The sequence below is a fragment of the Pezoporus flaviventris genome, unplaced genomic scaffold, assembly GCF_033815535.1.
Source record: "Pezoporus flaviventris isolate CSIRO_AGI_PZ_B2104156 unplaced genomic scaffold, CSIRO_AGI_Pfla_v1 ptg000079l, whole genome shotgun sequence".
Taxonomy (NCBI): domain Eukaryota; kingdom Metazoa; phylum Chordata; class Aves; order Psittaciformes; family Psittacidae; genus Pezoporus; species Pezoporus flaviventris.
In genome coordinates this window covers 8130714-8150067 of record NW_026892627.1, presented here as the reverse complement: position 1 = coordinate 8150067, position 19354 = coordinate 8130714, and the positions used below count along the sequence as shown (strand labels likewise).

General features: G+C 41.9%; 1 protein-coding gene across 5 annotated transcripts in view; it reads right to left on the bottom strand.

Moving 5' to 3' along the window:
- DPP6 (dipeptidyl peptidase like 6) overlaps positions 1-19354 on the bottom strand; it is a 565175-nt gene that overhangs the window by 2564 nt on the left and 543257 nt on the right. For all 5 annotated transcript variants that reach the window (XM_061474523.1, XM_061474525.1, XM_061474522.1 and 2 more), the window contains exons 17-25: positions 14498-14545; positions 10628-10726; positions 8276-8345; positions 6120-6314; positions 5072-5126; positions 4047-4152; positions 3130-3188; positions 1357-1429; positions 1184-1257 (exon numbers count right to left, since the gene is read on the bottom strand). In XM_061474523.1, coding sequence (XP_061330507.1) covers positions 1184-1257; positions 1357-1429; positions 3130-3188; positions 4047-4152; positions 5072-5126; positions 6120-6314; positions 8276-8345; positions 10628-10726; positions 14498-14545 — 779 coding nt within the window. The remainder of the gene's footprint in view (positions 1-1183; positions 1258-1356; positions 1430-3129; positions 3189-4046; positions 4153-5071; positions 5127-6119; positions 6315-8275; positions 8346-10627; positions 10727-14497; positions 14546-19354) is intronic.

Below are 19354 nucleotides of genomic sequence, written 5' to 3'. Positions count from 1 at the left end.
GAAATGGTGTTTGGTTTTACTGACTAAAGCGAGGACTTTAAAGAAAAAAATGTCATTAAGTAAAAAACTGAAATAAACTTGCCGAAGAAGTAATTAAATAGAAAAAATGTGGGAAGCTGAAATAGTTTAAACACAACTTTCTATAAAAATGGAGCCAGTAACTTCTGCACATAAGGAAAGAATGTGAGAGAATCATAAGGGGTTGTCTAGATTGGGATATTGAACAGGGGAAAAATGAATTTCTAGGGCTGAATGCTTGTAGGCAGGACTGAGGTGTCTCACTGCTGCTCGAAGTACCTAAGTCCCAGATGTAGATCCCTCAGCTCTTCATTCAGTCTTCAACTATCCTTTGATGTCTGTCAAGCCCATCAGTGCCTTCAAGCTCCAATGCACTAACGCTTCTTCACTGGGAAATGTGCAGAAGCATCTCAGCCATTGTAGCACTGACCCAATCTGTGCTTGGTTCATTGCTTAGTTCTCGCGTCTGTGCTCCATGCTATCTGCCTTTGTAGCATGATGGAATGAGCATATCCATAACATGAAGCTCTCCAGAAATGCAGCCAGAGGGAGCTGGTATTCAGTAAATCAAGTGTTAGTAGGACTTGGGCACTGCAACACAACCATCTGTACTGTGAAACTGTAGCATGGTCCCTGCCATGGATTGAGCCAGGGCTAGTTGCAATGTCCTGGCTGTAGCTTGGGATGTAGCAGAGGGTAGGGACCGTATCCCCATGCCTGGTGGATGGGTTCGTTCTGGAAGCCTTAATGGCTTGGACATGGGCCATTCAGCAAAACAGAGATGTAATTTGGTGGAAGGAGAGGCTTTCTAGACCAGAGTATGGCATTTGCAGCGGGATGTCAGATTTAAGTGACATTTCTGTGCTGAACTTTTCTGGTTAATTTAATTTAATTTAAATTCCTTTTTTTCCTGTAATTCGTCCTGAATTTGTCCTGCTGTTCCCAAAGAAAGTCAACAGACATCAGTTCCTTAGAGATATGTCTCTCGAAACCAAATCAAATCAAATAAGCATGTGAGTATATAAGAACACGTTATACGCTGGCCTTACTTCTACTGCCAGGCTGAGTTTGCAAGTGGCTTTTCAAAGCTTGTTTCCTAACAGCAGTTTGAGTTAAAACTGGGAAATAACTGTTCAAATATGAAAAAAAGAGACACATACTGTACCTGCAAGCTGTAATTAGCCTTTGCCGTAACAAGGTGTGTGATAAGGTCCGCAGTATGCTGAAAATGGATTTTTTCTGTAGAAACAGATTAAAGTCATTAAAGGGGAAAATTTAATTAAGAAAAATCAAAGTTATCCTAAACATGCAATGAGCTCAAATGGCAGGCTAACTTACCATCAGCAGTAGCATGAATGATCAAAAATGTCTGTTCCTTCAGTAATGAGACTCTGTGCGCCAATTTGTTGATCTGCAAAGGTAAAGGTTGTGATAAAAGTCTTGCTAGAAATTAGCAATTTATACAAAGAAAATAGAAGTACTTAATTCTGCTTGATACTTCATCACAAGGATAACAAGCAGAGAGCAGCACAGCACATTCTCTTGGCTACTTGAGTCAATTTAGAGGTAAAATAAGCCCCCACCCTGTCCTTCCAGGCTCAGTATCAGAGGCAGGAATTGGTCAGAGACCCTCGTCTGTTCTGATAATAGTCCTTCACTAAAAGCCTGAACTGCAGAACACATGGAAAAAGTCAAAGCGAATTCCCAGCAAATACAAAACACTGTTGAAAAGCATGCTCAGGTGTCTGTGCCTAAGAGCTCTTCAGAGAGCTGGAGTAACTTTGGTATAGTTTGAAAGCCAACCTCAATTAGCTTTGAGGGGCTGGGGGAAGATATGATGCTAAATTCAAGTGTCCACTGCTGTAGGGCTTAATTAATGATTTCTCTCATCCTCAGGTTGCTGGCTGCAGCACCTAAGCCTTTTGATGGTGCATAAATGTGTCCTGCACTCTTTTCTCCCTCTGTATGGCTCCTTCATTTCTGCTGCCTCAGATGTAACCTACCATAATACAGATTTTTTTGAGTCTGCATCAGGTCGTGGATTATATGACCTCCATAATGTCTGGTCCACAGGTTAGGAGCAGTTCTTCTCCTTAGTAATTCATGGTTCAACTATGGCGTGTAGGAGACGTGTATCAGTTAGAGAGTTGCCTGGAACAGTGCCATGCTCTCTGGAGAGCTCAGGTGCTGTTCCTAGCAGTTAATCCCAAATCAACCAAGAGTACCACTGTTTGCTTAGGCCAATTTTTCAATGCATGAAGAGCATGTGACAATTCAAGGCTCTAATTTCTGGAATATTTTCCTTTGCTTTCAGCTCTATTGACCTGTCTTCAAATTTCTAAAAGGACAAAAAGAGTTTGCAATGATCATGAGTGCAAAATTTGAGAGACAATGAACTCAGTGTTTAGAGAACCAGGATAAAGCTTTAACTGCAGGGTCGCAGGGTGCTACCTGGCTTCTCTGTAAGAAAACAGTTTCAAACCTTTGCTGACTTCATGTCTTCTAGCTGAAGACAAATCTTTCTATATAACAAATTTTGTTTGTGTGACTATTCTTTATTAGGTTTCTCCTCCAAGTAACTGAAGCACATGAACCAACTGATCCCATCACACATACCAAACAATATCTTTGTTGATTGGTACAATGTCTCCTTTTCCATGTTCTGATCAATTCTGGCACAGAGTTCTGCCTACCTGAAATATCTCATCTGTTCTTACTTTGAAAAGGCCAAGAGAAACTGAGCTTCACTTGACTTTGGGTCAAAAATTATGTCTTGGAGAGAATCACAGTGTCAAGTCTATTGGGATGAACTTTAAAGGAGGTTGTGACATTGCGTCTACTTGGGCGCATCTGGGTAACTCAGCCTCAATCTGTAAAACTGGAATAATCGTATTTACCCAATCTAGAAAGGCAGGCATGAAGACTAATCAATTAGCCCCATATCCATTTGTTACTATAAAGACCAAAAAAAAAGGCTGGAGGACACCCTCAGAATTTTACCAGCAAGCACCTCTTTCATATCCTTGCTCCTTTCCCAAAAGAGAACATATGGAGGAGGAGTTAAAATCAAATTTACATTTTATCAAGGAAATGCAGTGTCCATGCAGTTACCTCGTATGCTCTGTTATCAATCCCATGCAAGCCCAAGTATCTTTCAGAGAAGGCTGAAGCTTGAAAAGAAAAAATGAAAATGTCTCTTTCAGTCATAAGTGAGTACACTGCCGTTTCTGAGTCAAATACTGCAAAAGCTAAAATAGACCTTATTTTCTAACATTGCCTTAATTACAGAGGACATATTTCTAAAAGGTTTTGAAAATCTGCTAAGGATATGTATGATACCCCAGTCTTTCATTATCACCATTGTATTTATGGTTTCTAATCACTCACAGAAGAGCTTTCCTCTCCTTAATGCAACTGAGATACAAGAGAAAAAGCACTATCATGTTGTGACCCTTTCTCCTTTCACATGGGGCCATCGCCATCAACAGCTTACTGCAAGTTCCTGTTGGTCTCAGGGATAACTGTACAGGACCTGAAGGCCAGCTTAACACCATTGACTTTCATGGCAGTCCCCTCATTTTCACTGGCACTAAGTACAAACAGAACTGGTGTCCCTGAGAGAAAGGACCACCATGTGCAGTGGAATATTGCCGCTGGAAAGAGAATGGTGCAGGCAGAACGGACCACAGGTTGCATGGATGTATGGCTCAGGCAAGAATGAAGCACATTCAAGGCAGCCATGGAGGCTGGTGGCAGAGGCTGGAGGGGTTTAAAGCCAATTCTCCTTTGTTTAAAAGGACTGGGTAATAAAAGTGATTTGATTACTCTGACTACCATGTCTGGTCCCACTGGTGCCAGCAAAATTGCTCTTGAGGGAGAAAAAGGGGTTTATGGCTCGTCCTAAGAAGACACACAATACAAAACAGGTGGGATCTTTGGGAAGAAAGAGAAGGTAACTGGGAAAACGTAGGGCATAAACATCATGCGTGGTCAGCATGAGGGTCTGTGCACTTTGGGATGTGGATTACCATATAGTTTGAAGTCTGTCAGTGGGGAGAGGGCAGCTCCACAGGCGAACACCTGGTTCTCTTCACCAGCTGGAAGCATGTAAGTGCTCAGGTAGCCACCATAATCCTGGAACAGAAAGGGGACATTGGCATCAGTGGTCCTGTTGTGAGGGGCTTTTGGGTACAGAAACCCAGCAGCTGTGACCTTGCTATGAAAAATCACAAAACAAGGGACATCTCCCTGGCTTTGGCAGATGCTGCTGAAGATAAGCTCTATATTCATTGTACTCTCCTGAAGGCAGGAGGGTTGTGTGCCCAAGAGCTTACTTCTTTTCATCCCACTGTATGTCTGTAGGTCTAATCAGATATGACACCTTTCCAAAATATTACTCCAGTCTTTATTTAAAATGGACATCCCAATTTCAGCGTCTGCTGTCAGCCTGTTAACAGGTCTCTGCAGAGATGCTGCTGTATGTGTATGTATATGCTGTATGCATACACCTCTGCTGTACAGAGGTGCTGTACGTATGTAGGGATAGATACTCACTCTAAGCCTGTATCTCCCGCAATAAACAATTACTGCTCACAATTCCATTCTCATTCCAAACCATGGGTACTTTGCAATTGCTGTTTCTCAGCCGAGCACACACTGTAGTGCAAATCAGCCTCAGAAATCAATATTGTTGTTGTACATTTGTTCAACACAAGCTAGATCTACCCACATTGCCATAGGCCTTAAGGGACAAGATGAAAATGAAATTAAAGTCTGCAAGGGGGAAAATAATTTATCTGACAGAATTTTTCCGACAAATAGTCACTGTCTGCACTTGGAAATTAATTAAAAAGAAGTAATTGACTAATACATTGGTAAAATGAAAGCTTTCATCTTTAACATCTCTATCACGACTGATAGAAGCAGTCTATCTCAAAAATAAGTAATAATAAAAAAGCCACCACCAACATATTCAATAAATCAGGATTCAGCTCAGCTGCTTATCCAGATCAGCCAACTAAAAAAGCACAGAGGAACAAAGGGAAAACGGTACCTTCCCAAACACACCGACTCTCAATTTGTCAATGTAATGCTCCTTCAGCATTGTCCTAGAATATGAGAGAGGAAAACAGTGGATTAAATATATTTTCCACTTAGATATAACAACCACAGTATCATTTTTATCAGCTGGAATTTGGGGTGGCAGCAGAAAAATCATAGAATCACAGAACGGTTTGGGTAGGAAGGGGCCTTAAATCTCATTCAGTTCCAGCCCCCTGCCATGGGCAGGGACACCTTCCCCTAGACCAGGTTGCTCCAAGCCCTGTCCAGCCTGGCCTTGAACACTGCCAGGGATGGGGCAGCCACAGTTTCTCTGGGCAACCTGTGCCAGGGCCTCACCTGCTCTGGGCGACCTGTGCCAGTGCATCACCGCCCTCACAGTAAAGAACTTCTTCCTAATGCCTATTCTAAATCTCCTCTCTCTCAGTTATGGATCAAGCCATTACCACTTGATCCAGACTAAATTCACACTGCTTTCATGTGAGCCTCTAATTTAATCTTGCAACCTGTTGCAACCAAGCAATGGCAACAAATAGCCTGCACTACCTCAGAAAGTCATAATAAAGGCGATGCTATTGAACTACTGTAATAGGTTTTTTAGTGTGATTATGTGGAGAATAAATCTAACAATATGACAGGATTTGATGTTTAGGGTTATGCTGCTTCTTTTTTTTTCTGTTTTAGAAAGTTTGAGATTTTAAAGATGGATTTTTTCCAAGTACCAGGCCAGCAAAAAATTAATGTAGGAGCTGAAATTCAAGCTTACTTGATTGTAGCTGTATGACTGTACAGAGCTAAAAATAAATAGGTTTTGAACACATGATACAGATAAGTCTGCTGTAGTTTAGCCCTGTTTAAGGCTTATTTCTCTTCCTCTGCACTGGCTAGCATGGTCTTTATCTCACATACTGTCACTTGGTCACAGCTGTATGACCACACTGTCCTTCCCTTCCACACACCATTAAGGCAACCAGGACTAATGACAATCTTGTGTTAATTATCATTAAAGAATTAATTTCTTCAATAACAGTGTCATTCACCGGACAGCTTCCAACTGATCCTTCTCTTCCAAAAAGCCCAGCCTCCTCTTAACCTCATGCAATAGTTTAGTGCCTTGGAAGCCACTCCCGCGGCCGTCAAACTTCAGCACGATGGCATTGTGAGAGCTGACCATGACGCTTTCCCACGTCACCTCAAATCTCTCTGTTACGATCTGGCTGCCTGGTGTCCCATCCCTGAAACAGAAATAGGCATCAAGCAAAAGCAACAGCAACAAGCATGGGACAAACACCCTCCCAGGGCCGTGAGCTTGCCATGGTAATGGGACTGGCAGCTCCTGCATGCGTTATAAGGCACGGCATGTTTCAGAAAGTGAACACCAGTCTCTGCAGTGATGATGTGCAGAAGGCTGGTTGTGTGGGTTGGGCTTTGAGTCTGGGATGGAAGCTACTGGTTAGTTTCTGCCTCCCTCTTCGCACAACAACTATCACTGTGCTGAGCTTTGAGGAAAGCACAGCAAGCACATCACTAACTGGGTAGGATTCTCCTGTGAAACCTGGGCAGCAACACAGAGGTCAGTTGAGTTTTTCCTTTCTACACCTGCTCTATTCTGTACTTATCTTCTACATTCCCCAGAGACGGTACTATTCTGGTGGAGGAATTTCTTGAGAAGAGCCTGGCTTTGGGGTGCACTGGCACTGCCAAAATATGTTGGATAAAGCTTGCAGGCATCAGTCATCCTATCCTTTACTTGCAAGCATTGGGGTTCCATTCACTGCCCTTATTCAATCAGCTTAGACCTTCCCACCTGGTTCTCAAGAGCGGTCATAGATGGAGCTGTCAATCACTTCTGTCACCACTGCTTCACTAGTATATAGAGGGAAAGAATACTTTGAAATTGATAAAACCATCAGCTTAAAAATGCCAAGATTGGCCCAAAATTTGTGTGTAAAAGGAAGGGGCAGGCAAGACTCCCTCTTCACCCTTTTGTTTGGAGTCAAATCCTGTACAAGGGAACTGTCTTGAGAAATATTGACCTCACTTCAGCCAGACAGCTGGGAAAAGTCAAGATATGATACTGATGATTAATATTTAGGGCTGGTATTAGTGTAGAGCATCCCACTGGTGCTTCCATTTACTTCTTGTCCTTTCTGGGGTTCTCGGAGACATCAGGCAACTCACTGCAGGATTTTAATGTGCATGTGGCTTCAGTCATTTGCATTTATTCGAGTGAGACCGAGGCACATCCAGCTTCAGAGGCAGCCTAATCAAGTGTTGTTAGCTTGATGAGTACCAATCTTCCTCAAGCACTTGTATAATGAAGTACATTTTCTCTGCAGTAATTTTGTGATGTAAAGACATGCTTATTGCAGTGGTTTTGTCCTTCATGGAAGGATGTGCAGGATGGCATTCAGGCCTTCATCAGGCATTCATCACTCCTGCATGAGGCTTCTCTCTTGTGGGGTGTTCCCTAGCAAGGAGCAAGCAACACAGTGGGATGCGCCAGGGCTAAACAGGCTCTTCCAAAGTCAGTGACTTCCCTCCCCAAGTTTCTTTGCAAATTGCCACAAAAACTTGGTAATGTGTATTATTACTGCTAAGTGTTGCATAAAGAAATACCCATCTGCTATGCCCGCCAGGAGAAAATACTACCTACTGAAAATAAATGCTAACATGGAGATCTTCAAAGGTTTTTAGCTCTCTCTTTACTGTCACTTCAGGGTACACTAGCATTTACATGGGAATGATTGCTGCACAAAGGTGTCTAAACTTGAAGCTGCATCCCACTGTAGAACTACCTGTTAAATGCTGGGTGAGTGCCCTAAGCACTGGGATAGAAAATCAACATCTGACTTTTATTCCTTCCCCTCCTGCTTCTGCCCCCCCCAGAATTATTGAACTGCAAGTTGAATATATGGAACAATTTTACCAAATCCTACAATGCACTCAGAGGATTTCACTAGAGCACTCTCCTGGGACCCAAAACCTTTGGCTCAAACACAGGAGAGAAAGGACCTACATCTAGCCTCTCCCAGCTTTGAGGTGAGATGGGGATAGGGGCCAATATGTTAGACTTTGTGCTAAAACCGAGTGGCATTCCTTGTACAAAACATATCTTAAAAGGTTTTGATCATGGCCAAGGTTTCCATGCTGCTCTCATATTATGAACAGAAAGAAAGAACAAGTGAGAACTTACACAACCAAAAGCAAGGGGTAGTGTGCGGTGTCCGAAAAGGTGGCTGGCTTTAAGATCTGCATTGGTAATTCTAGGGAAAAAAACCACAACCCACAAATAACAACATGCTTCAGTGTGGGAGCACTGACATAACTAATAGATTTTTCTGGTGGTTTTGCCACTTATGAGCAGGAACAAAACGGCATTTCATCGGAGGCACTGGTAAATAACACCTTAGAAACACATATGTTGTCAAAGAAAAGACTCATATTATGATAGCTGAGGTGACAAGAAATGTAAATCGGGAGTACAGCACGAGCTGTTCAGTCATGCATCACTTTTACAGCATTCAATTAACATCTGGCAATAGCTATAATTTTCCTTTTCGGCAGCTGGAAGAATGACACAGTCAGAAATCAATATTTCAGGGCAGAAGAGGAGGGGGAAAATCGGTGACGAAGATGATAATTTAAAAGCCAATTAAGTACGGTGGCTGGGGGAGAGAATGCGATTATTTTGCTATAATAGTATGAAGACAGATGGAGAAATATGTATTTTAATCCTAACTTCCAAAGGGCCTAATTTTGCTGTAAAATAGGAGGTAACTGTTCTGAAGCCCACGTTGTTATACTGGTATTGAAGCAGTGTTAAGTGAGAGATGTGCTCACCAAAGCATCATTTAACTGTTTCCTATGGCTTCATATCCATAGCCAAAAATGCTGCCATACAAATGCTTTCTGTATTAATGAGATCACATTTATTTTTAAAATGTTAGCTACAATCCAGATCAGCAAATGCCCAGCAATTAAATCGGTATTAGGAGCATTTTCAGTAGATTAATACACAGATTAACTACTTGGTTTAAGTGGTTTGCTTTGCAATTATTGTCTGACACTCTGCCTAATTAGTTATTCCATCTGAATGCTAATAGCTGCAAATTGGATCAACGGCCCAGGGACAGCCAAAAAGGCCATCGCTTGACTTTAAATACAACTATGCACTATGTGTCGTGTTCCCAAGGCTGTTAAACCCAAAGCTGTCAAAACACAGGGAGGGCACAGAAGAACAGCTACATGGCCAGCTTGTATTTGCTACACACACGTATATATTTTTGGTTAAATGAGCAAAATGGCATTTCAGTGATACCTGCTATTAAGAAATTTAGCATCAAGATGAGTTATTCCTAATAAGCTGCTAGTGTCACTATGAGTTGGCTCACAGGGGGATAGATGTGACCTTTATGACAGGCTTTTCCTGCCCATAAGGCCTGGAAGCACAGGTCTGTTCTTGTTCTTTTATGTACTGTGTTATGTTCCTAATGCCCACGTGGCAAGCAGAACATTTTAAGGCCATTATTATCCTTTTCAAATGGCAAGTGTCTCTCAGCCTTTGCTTTACATTTTATAACACCTGGTAATAGTTGAAATTAGTAACCTGCCATCCATCACACCTCACTGCTTCCGCTTCACTGTATCCAACCTTAGATGTACCCTCCTTTCTGTCATGGGAAATATCATGGGTCATACTTTCAACACAGAGTGTCTGCGGTTTTTTGAGAGTTGCACCATACGTGCAAACTGAGTTTTTCGAGAGCCACTGCGCAACTCTGAGTATGTGGATTTTCCACATATACGTAAGACGTCTACATACAGCTAAAGGAGATGCTTTTTAGTTTCTTTCAGGTACAACTGGAGAGACAGTCAGAAAATGCTTTGGCTATTTGCTTCTAGGCTTTTCTCTCCCTTTCTGGCATATAGGTAAGTGGGGAATGATTATACAAGTGGCACAAATAACACGACAGCTGCAGATATAAACTGCTCCAAGATTTCTGACTTCTGTACTCCAGGTGAAATCTCTTTTAGCTTTTCTCCAAGCTGGTTATTTTTTTCAGCCCCCAAATGATATAGCTTTGTTAGAGAATCTTAAATGACTCCGATGGCAGTTGTTGGCGAGTCATATTCATTCACTGCAGTTAAATATTGTATACTGAAAGGCAGTCACAGCTGTAGCCAGCCACCTACAGTATCCCTCTTCAAACCAATAATATGCCAGTCCAGCTAGGGAAAATACCCTGAACAAAAGGGGAACTGCACAGTGTCATCTCCCAGAGTGGCTTTTTGTACAAAGAAAATTTTTAAAGGAAATAAAAACACCAGCCCAGCCCTATCATTTTGCTTTTCTTCAGATGCATTCACATTAAATCCTGTCTCTGTAATAACCCCCTTATGTAGCACTTCCTAAGAGAGTGCTTTGCAAACTGAGTTTATTGAAAGCCAAAGTAATTTTTCCTCCTGCCAGTCTAGCCAAGATGACTGTATCATTTCACAGCAATAGCAGTGAAAAAGAAAAAGAGAGAGCAAAACGGTTACTTACTGTAGTCGTCTATCTTGATTTCCATGTACTCTACCTTAGGCATTTGCCTGTCATTTACAGCCAGCTGCACATTTTCATTTACCTCCAGCTCAAAAATTTCTGAAAGAAGGATAAAATCACAAAAACTATCAGCATTGTTTGTGAAAAAGCATTTTAGCATTTTATAGTCACCTTAATATTTGTCACACAGGTTTCCTTTTGAAAGGATTTCCTTCTAGTCCTCACAGATGTCTAATTCAGTCTTTGAAGTCACTGAAACCCCTTTTAGGTTCTGCATTGGCAGAAAGCTATATCCCTGAAATCTGACATTCAGCTGACTTACAGCAGATGGGAATCTGACCTTCTTTGTTGAGACACTACTACGGGTCCCACTCAGACATTTAACTGCCATGCAAAGCCAGATATCCTCAAGTCTGTGCCCGAGTTTTGCACACAACAATTGGGAAAAGGGAAGAAACTATGGAGAGTTTCAGGACATGGCTGTGCTGCTACACAAGAGAAAATCCATGCGAAGGAACACCATGGAGAGAGGAGTGGACAAAGACCATACATACAAACCTGCAATATCAGGTTTTGGAGCAATCAGGCTGGGTTTGAAAGAGGCCATTATCTCTGCCATGTGAACCCAAGGAAGGTTTGAAGTTTTGTACTAAATTCTGTGTTTCATTGTCTGTAACATTTTGAGACATACTGATAAACAGATGGGTAACCCAGGCTCCTCAGATCATACTTACAGTACCTGATTATCATGCGCTCATTGCCCATCTCTGCTGAATAGGCAGGCACAGCACAAAAACATGCCCTTCCCAGTTAATACATTTCACAGACCTTTCAGCAAAAGGATATTGGTTCAATGACTATTCACTCTGCTTCTGAGAAGCCAAGCTCATCTCTATTGAAACCACAACCCCCACAGAAGTGCCAAATCAACAGCCTATTACATTTAGTTAAATATTAAGATTCTCATTTAATTATGGCACACACAAGTAGCTTTATCAGCAGAAAGGGGCTTGCCACGTAGGGGAATTTAGTCAAGCTGTTTTATTTGTTCATATAATTGCATTCACAGAAAGCCAGGAAGACTGTGGAGAAAATAAAAAAGATTGGCATATCTCCTAAAGGACTTTCTTTTCTGCTCTTGGACCACAGGGAGCTTGAGTCTGTGGTGTACAAATGGTCATTGCTTAATTAAATGTAAGCACGCTATAATATTCAGTGCAACTCACTATTATCAGATTATTACAGCATACAGAGGCAAACTCCCTTTGTAGGGCAATGGGCTCATATTAAATGAGCAAATTCAGTAACATGCAACTGTCAGTTGCCCTTTATTCAAAAGAGAAAGAATGAAGGGGGGAAAAAAGGAAGCAGGGGAAATGCTAACTGTATGCCAAAAATCATGAATTTCTGCAGGGAATGTGTTCTGTGCATGACTAGATGGAGTTCTCTATGTAATAAATGCTATGCATGTATATCTATCAAAATAGAACTGGTCTTGGTGTGGTTTATGTTCCTTTTTGAAGCCCTTCATTTGCTGTTTCTGTTTTACAGTAACTCTCATTTTATTCACCTAAAAGTATTTTACAAAACTATACAGGAGGCTATAAAACAGCTCATGAGGGCTCTATGCTGTACATGCTGTTATAGCCAGCCAGCTGTCTCCATGTCTATGGTAAAATTAAGGTATTGTGTTTAAGGGGAAAAAAAGAGAGTGACTTTGGAGCTGCAGGTCAGAGCTAAGGAGCTCTCTTGGTCCTGTGGCAACACCCTCTGTGGGATGAAGAGCCTTGTGGGCATCACCAGGGCTGCTCTGGAGGTGTGCTTGGTGAGGGCACTGCCAAGGCCAGGTCTCTGCTGGGAGGACGAGCAGGTGAGACCCTTGTGCAGAAACTGAATGGTCACTGGTTCAGAAGGACTGAAAACCCTGCAATTTTCTGTCAGTATTACTTAAAGAAGTAATTCTCGTATTCTTTTTTAGATTGGAATAGCTACAATGCCAACTTTTGCATATTTATAGCAGAAGTAGTTTCATGAGGGATCAGACCAGCACATGGAGCTGCACATGAATCCCACTACTGCCAGCAGAAGTAACCCTGGCTCTGCAGCAAGAGCCTTCCTCTGGACAGCAAAATCACTCAGCTCCATCATGGCACTTTTATTTGGAAATTTTAGACCTGTGAAGAAACACAGTTATGAAGAAATTAAATATTTATCTCATGGCCACCATCATAAGCAAGATGATCACAGATGGCCTAAGCCATGGGCCAGATCACGTTGTGCTGCTTTGCTTGGCAGCAAAGATGTCAAAGGACAGTCGTGTAGCAGTATAATGCTTTAACCTAACTTGTCCCAGGTTGCTGCTAAATTTTAAGCATGCCTTCCTCTGCAAAGGAACATTTGAATTGGAAAGAAGTATGGAAAAGATGGAAAGATAAATTAGAGCTAAATGCACAATATAGCTCTAACAATATTGGATACTGTTGACGCTAGATGGAACACTACTGAGCATTTGTATTCTAATGGCAAAGGATACAAAATGCCACAAATCTGATTTTAAATTTGATAAAAAAAACCCAAAAAACATAATCAGAATTTGGGGTTTCATTCTGCACATCTTGCTTACAAGCAAACTTTTCTAGGTTGGGTAAGGGCTTGAAATGCAAGTTGCCAACAGAAACTGAGAAAACAGGGTACACCCAGGAACTGTATGACGCGAGAGGGAGTTGCATTTTTTTCTTATGTGCTCTGGTGCCACAGGAGTTTTCCTTTGACATTTCTCACCTTTAGTGGGAAATGAAGCAGCTCAGCATTTCCCAGAAACCTTTTAAGAGCCAAATTCCCTACTTTGCTCTGCTGCTTTGCAGAGGCAACAGCAGCGAGTTGTTGTAAATCTAGTTAAGTGAAACTGATACCTGCCATAAACTGATACCGATGTACAAAGCAGCTAGAATAAAAGTGCTCTTTATCATTTGAATCACAGCAGTGCCTGGAGTCCCTAACTGCAGGTTAGGGCTGGGCTAAGCTCTACATTAAAATGGAAGATAAGGGCTTTCCACTAAAATGATGGGAGCACATGAATCTTGATATCATGTGAGACTCAGTCCCACACTCTATTATGAAGTCTCCAGAGACTCATGAAAGAGTCTTGGTTTAAGATCCCTGTATAGAAGGGACAGAGAATGGCTATCTATCTGAGGCTCCCTGCCATGCTGACTTGGGATAAAAAAATCGATCTTTTTGGATAATTTGTACTTCTATAGGTGTGAAACAGGAACCCCGGAAGCTTCATGGCTCTCTAGACTCTAAAGGGAGTCTGGTAATGGCTACAGCCAGTGTCAAAGATTTTGAGGGATGAAACCTGTATATTTGGAATAATTCTAGCTTCACACTGATGTAGATGTGAATCATCAGCATCAGAAGGCCTTATCAAACAGTAAGTGCTACAATCCCCATGAGCAGATCAGGAAACCAGGAAGGGGTACAACTTGTGGGACTCACTCCTCTCTGCTACCTCTCTCAACCTGGTAATCCGTATCAGAGTGATTTTATTAAAACCGTAGATTAAACTCAGTATTTCCTATTTTTGACTGGGACATAAGCCAGAATTTGTGAAAGACTAACAAGAAGTGCTTATTCTTTTGAGAAAGCTGATAACAAACATTACCAAAAAAACTGGGTTTGTACCCCAAAGAGCAAGCTGTTGCGATGGCAGCACAACAGATCTGCAGCTGCCTTTGATATGCAGAAGCCTTGCATTTAGGCATAGTCTGGGCTCCCTGCTACTGTAAGTTTACCAAAGAGCAGCTATATCTCACTGAACTGCCTGGCTACTTTTCCCTGAAGAATTGCAAAGCTGAAGCCCATCCTTACTCTGTGCATCGGCTGTGCTGTGAACAGTCACCATCGGTACACGGGGACCTTGAAAAGAAGAAGAAAAGGACTCGGTTAAATTTCTATCGAGGCACACACAGATACACATGAACCTGGTTTTGACTTTCATAGAGCTGAAGACTCCTGAGACTCGTTTTCCATGCAAGAGTAATCTAAAAAGCAAATCACCCTGGTATTATAAAGAGTCTATGAATAAATGACAGTACTGTAGACTCGAAGACATATGAGATTTCAAAGCCCTTTCCCAACAGACCACTAAATGCATCTTTCCCTAATTTGTAAACATTATAATTAGCACAAACACAATTAAATCACTTGCTTTAAAAATTATTCTAATGACACCCTAACATCACAGCAAAGCCTTTACATTTTGTATACTTTGGATAACTGTTGGTGTTTTGCAAATGTTTTGGGTTTTGTGTAAGGATTTGTTGCTTTTTCTTTTTTTTTTAATTAATTAACATCAGTTTGTCTCTAAAATGCTGTCTTAAAAAGCAGCATTTGGGTATTGAAATCAGTCTGCATTATACAAAGAGGATTATCATTATTATGCAACGTGCATGAGTGAACCACAGAACTCATTGCCATAAGATACTAAGGTGTTTAGGATGCTACGGTCTTTACCACACGATGCTATAGTCTTCAGCACAGCATGCTGTAGGATGCTATAGTCCTTAGCACAGTGGTGTGGATTCAGTTTTTTATTCAGAAAATCACCAAGTGGCTGATTGATAGAAACACAGGATGGTACATGAGATTAGGTTCATTTTGTAGTTATCAGCTTCTTTCTTTCTGGTTTTCAATTATAATTTTCTGATTTGGAGACAGGACTCTGGGCCAAGATGAGCTTCAGTCTGACACATTACAGCCACTCGCATGTTATTACCATACCTGTTTGTAGTTTTTCCAATGAATTTGACAATACTGCTCAGGAAGGTGGAAGAAGCACTGCAATGATGAAATGGTTAATTCTTAGGCTCAAAGACAGTGGTATCTTACTTTTCTTCCCTTTCCCCATAATGCAATATGATGCAACAGCAGCAAGCATGAGCAGCTGAGGAAAGATCATCTGCATGACCAGTTGAGCTTCTAACAGCAGGGCCAGAGCGCTCCCATGCTGTGTGTGGGTGAAGATCATAGATCATAGAATCATAGACTTATAAAATTGTTTAGGTTGAAAAAGACCCTCAAGATCACCCATAAACTTAACACTGCCTCGTCCACCACTAAACCGTGTCCCTAAGTGCCACATCTGCACATCTTTCAGATACCTCCAGGGATCGCGACCCAACCATTTCCCTGGGCAGCCTGTTCCAATGCTTGACAACCATTTTGGTGAAGAAATTTTTCCTAATACCTAATCTAGACCTCCTTTTGTGCAACTTGAGGCCATTTGCTCTTATTTTATTGCTTGTTACTTGGGAGAAGAGACTGACATCCACCTCCCTACAACCTCCTTTCAGGCAGTTCTAGAGAGTAATTAGGTCTCCCCTGAGCCTCCTTTTCTGCAGGCTAAACAACCCCAGTTCCCTCAGCCACTCCTCACAGCAGTTGTGCTTCAGACCCTTCACCAGCTTCACTGCTTTTCCCTGGACCCGCTCCAGAACCAAAATGTCTTTCTTCTAGTGAGTGACCCAAACCTGAACACAGTATTTGAGGTGGAGCCTCACCAGGCTTCATGGCAGGACATCTCTTGTATATACTGTATTTCCAGTTCAAACTTACCATGTTATGAGGGTGTACAGCTGGTGTGGATAGCAAAGTTTAGAACTGTCTGTATGAAAGGCCCATGGAGGAAAAGTTATTTGAAACCATGATTCCTACTTTCTTGGGCTCCAACAATCTGGTGTCATCTGCTAGCATTCAGGGGAAAGCTGTCATCGAGCTACATTTAATACCAAACAACCTAACAGTTTTTAAGCTTCAAAATTAAGGCAGCTTAAAAAGGCTTGATACTGACTGAGATTCAAGCCCCTTTAAGATGTCTTTAGTCCTGCAACCTACAAACAAATTCTGTGTGATCACTAGTCCTGTGCCCCAGCATTTTCTGCAGAGCTGGCTGAGAAAAAGCCCCTGAAATGCTGTAATTGACAGTGGGCACACAAAATGGCCACGAAAACGGTTACTGTGAGCTATCCATACTGATTCAGTAAGAGAAGTAAGTTCTTGAGAGCAAGAAAAACTTTAGGGTCATATGATTGTGCCAGTGGTTTCTCTGAGCTGTCAAGAAACCACATCTCATCACATACAATGCAGAGTGTTTAATGTAGACCCTACCTATACAGAGAAGAGGAAGAAGAAGGTTTTATTTATAATTAAGCCTGACTTTTGTTTCCTAGTAATTGAGAATTTGCTTCACTAACAATCTGATTTCTTTGTTTGCACCATTTTCTTAGAACGCAGCTAAGTGGGTATATGATGCACAGAGGAAAACCACGTTTTACTCATCAGGATTTAACTGAATTTACCTTTCCACTACCAATATACATTGATATGCAGACTGTATTTATTTATAAATCTTCCCTGCTTTTTCCCTTTAGTCCCAGAAGCCAGTCTGATGGAAATCCAACAAACCTAATAAACATGAGCATGATAAAATCATCACTGAAAATAAAAGGAATCCTCCCAAATGACTTCAATCAGAGCCACAGCAGTCCTCTAATTAACACAAAAATGCTTAACAAAAAGAAAGGGATGCAATGCATATAATCCTTTTATTTTCTGATTTGTTTTGCCTTTCTGTGTTGGCACTGGAAAACCTGTGAGAAACTACTAAATAAAGAAAAAAGCAAGTATGTAGTTCAGAAAATTCCATATATTATATATTGTGTTTCTTTAGTCTCTTACCACCTCACTGTTATCTCCCCAAATCAGCATTTTAAAGTGAAGTACCATACAAAAATATTCAGTTTGAGGTAATGTCAAATAAAAATATTTAAAAATGTGTTAGCAGCATCCATAAAAAATTTCAGTTTTGAGTTGCTCAGTTTTTATTTTCAACAAATGAAGAAAAATAGTAAAGACAGAAATCTACAGAACAGAATCATCAGGTTTGCGATAAAGATTACTCTTAAATATTCTCAATGATAACATTCAGTTAAACAATGCATTTCACTTGTGAGCAGGCTGAAAGTCTGCATTAAGAAGAAAAGTCACTTTTTTAGGAACAACATAAATTGCTTATTTCAATACCAATATTTAAAGTAAAACAACCTAGTTATATGCCAGACTACGGCTTTTAATACACACGCATCAAAACTCTTTCAACACTCAGAAGTTCAGTGTCTAGTGCCTGACAGGGGCAGAAAGAAAGTCTTGAAATTAGGGAGTGTATATTCATTAACTGCCTTCCATACTTTATTTTTAAGCCTGTAACGGTGTGACAGTCCCATTACACATGCCATCTGGTAAATGCCATCCACTGTCATTTGCGGATCTGAGAGTGAAACCTAATTTGTTCAATGAACTGCTGGGAGCTGACAGAAGCAGAGTGAGGACATCCTCTGCTCTGTGTCCCCTCCCTCCAGAGCCCTTCCAAACAGGCTTTGATTGGGACTCCTGAGCCCTGGCACATTCTGCTGCTTCTGTTCTTTAATCAGCGCTGATGAGCGCCTGTGACTATCCGTCCCCCTTGGAAACTTTGCAAATACTCTGCCTCTTGCTTACAGAGGTCCTGAGTACATATGAGCATCAGGTCAGGCTGGATGTAAGCATTTGCTTGTGCTCCTTGCACAGCAAACCACAAAAGGCTCCACTTTAAGAAAGTAAAGTAGACACTGAGCTGCTTTGTCCCTGATCATAGAATAGTTAGGGTTGGAAAGGACCTTAAGATCATCTAGTTCCAATCCTCCTGCCATGGGCAGGGACACCCCACGCTAAACGATGTCACCCAAGGCTCTGTCCAACCTGGCCTTAAACACTGCCAGGGATGGAGTATTCACAACCTCCCTGGGCAACCTATTCCAGTGCCTCACCACCCTCACAGTAAAGAACTTCCTCCTTATATCCAATCTAAACTTCCCCTGTTTAAGTTTTAACCCATTACCCCTTGTCCTATCACTACAGTCTCTAATGAAGAGTCCCTCTCCAGCATCCCTATAGGTCCCCTTCAGATACTGGAAGGCTGCTATGAGGTCTCCACGCAGCCTTCTCTTCTCCAGGCTAAACAGCCCCAACTTTCTCAGCCTATCTTCATACAGGAGGTGCTCTAGTTCCCTGATCATCCTCGTGGCCCTCCTCTGGACTTGTTCCAACAGCTCCATGTGCTTTTTATGCTGAGGACACCAGAACTGCACACAATACTCCAAGTGAGATCTCACAAGAGCAGAGTAGAGGGGCAGGATCACCTCCTTCGACCTGCTGGTCACATTCCTTTTGATGCAGCCCAGGATACAATTGGCTTTCTGGGCTGTGAGGGCACACTGAAGCGGGCTCATACTCATTTTCTTATCGACCAACACCCCCAAGTCCTTCTCCGCAGGGCTGCTCTGAATCTCTTCTCTGCCCAACCTGGAGCTGTGCCTGGGATTGCTCCGACCCAGGTGTAGGACCTTGCACTTGTCATGGTTAAACTCCATCAGGTCGGCATCAGCCCACCTCACAAGCGTGTCAAGGTCCCTCTGGATGGCATTCCTTCCCTCCAGCGTTATCAGCCAAACCACACAGCTTGGTGTCATTGGCAAACTTGCTGAGGGCGCACTCAATCCCACTGTCCATGTCAGTGACAAAGATGTTGAACAAGATCGGTCCTAACACCAGTCCTTGAGGGACACCGCTTGTTACTGGTCTCCAGCTGGACATGGAGCCATTGACCACAACTCTGATATGAAAAGGTAA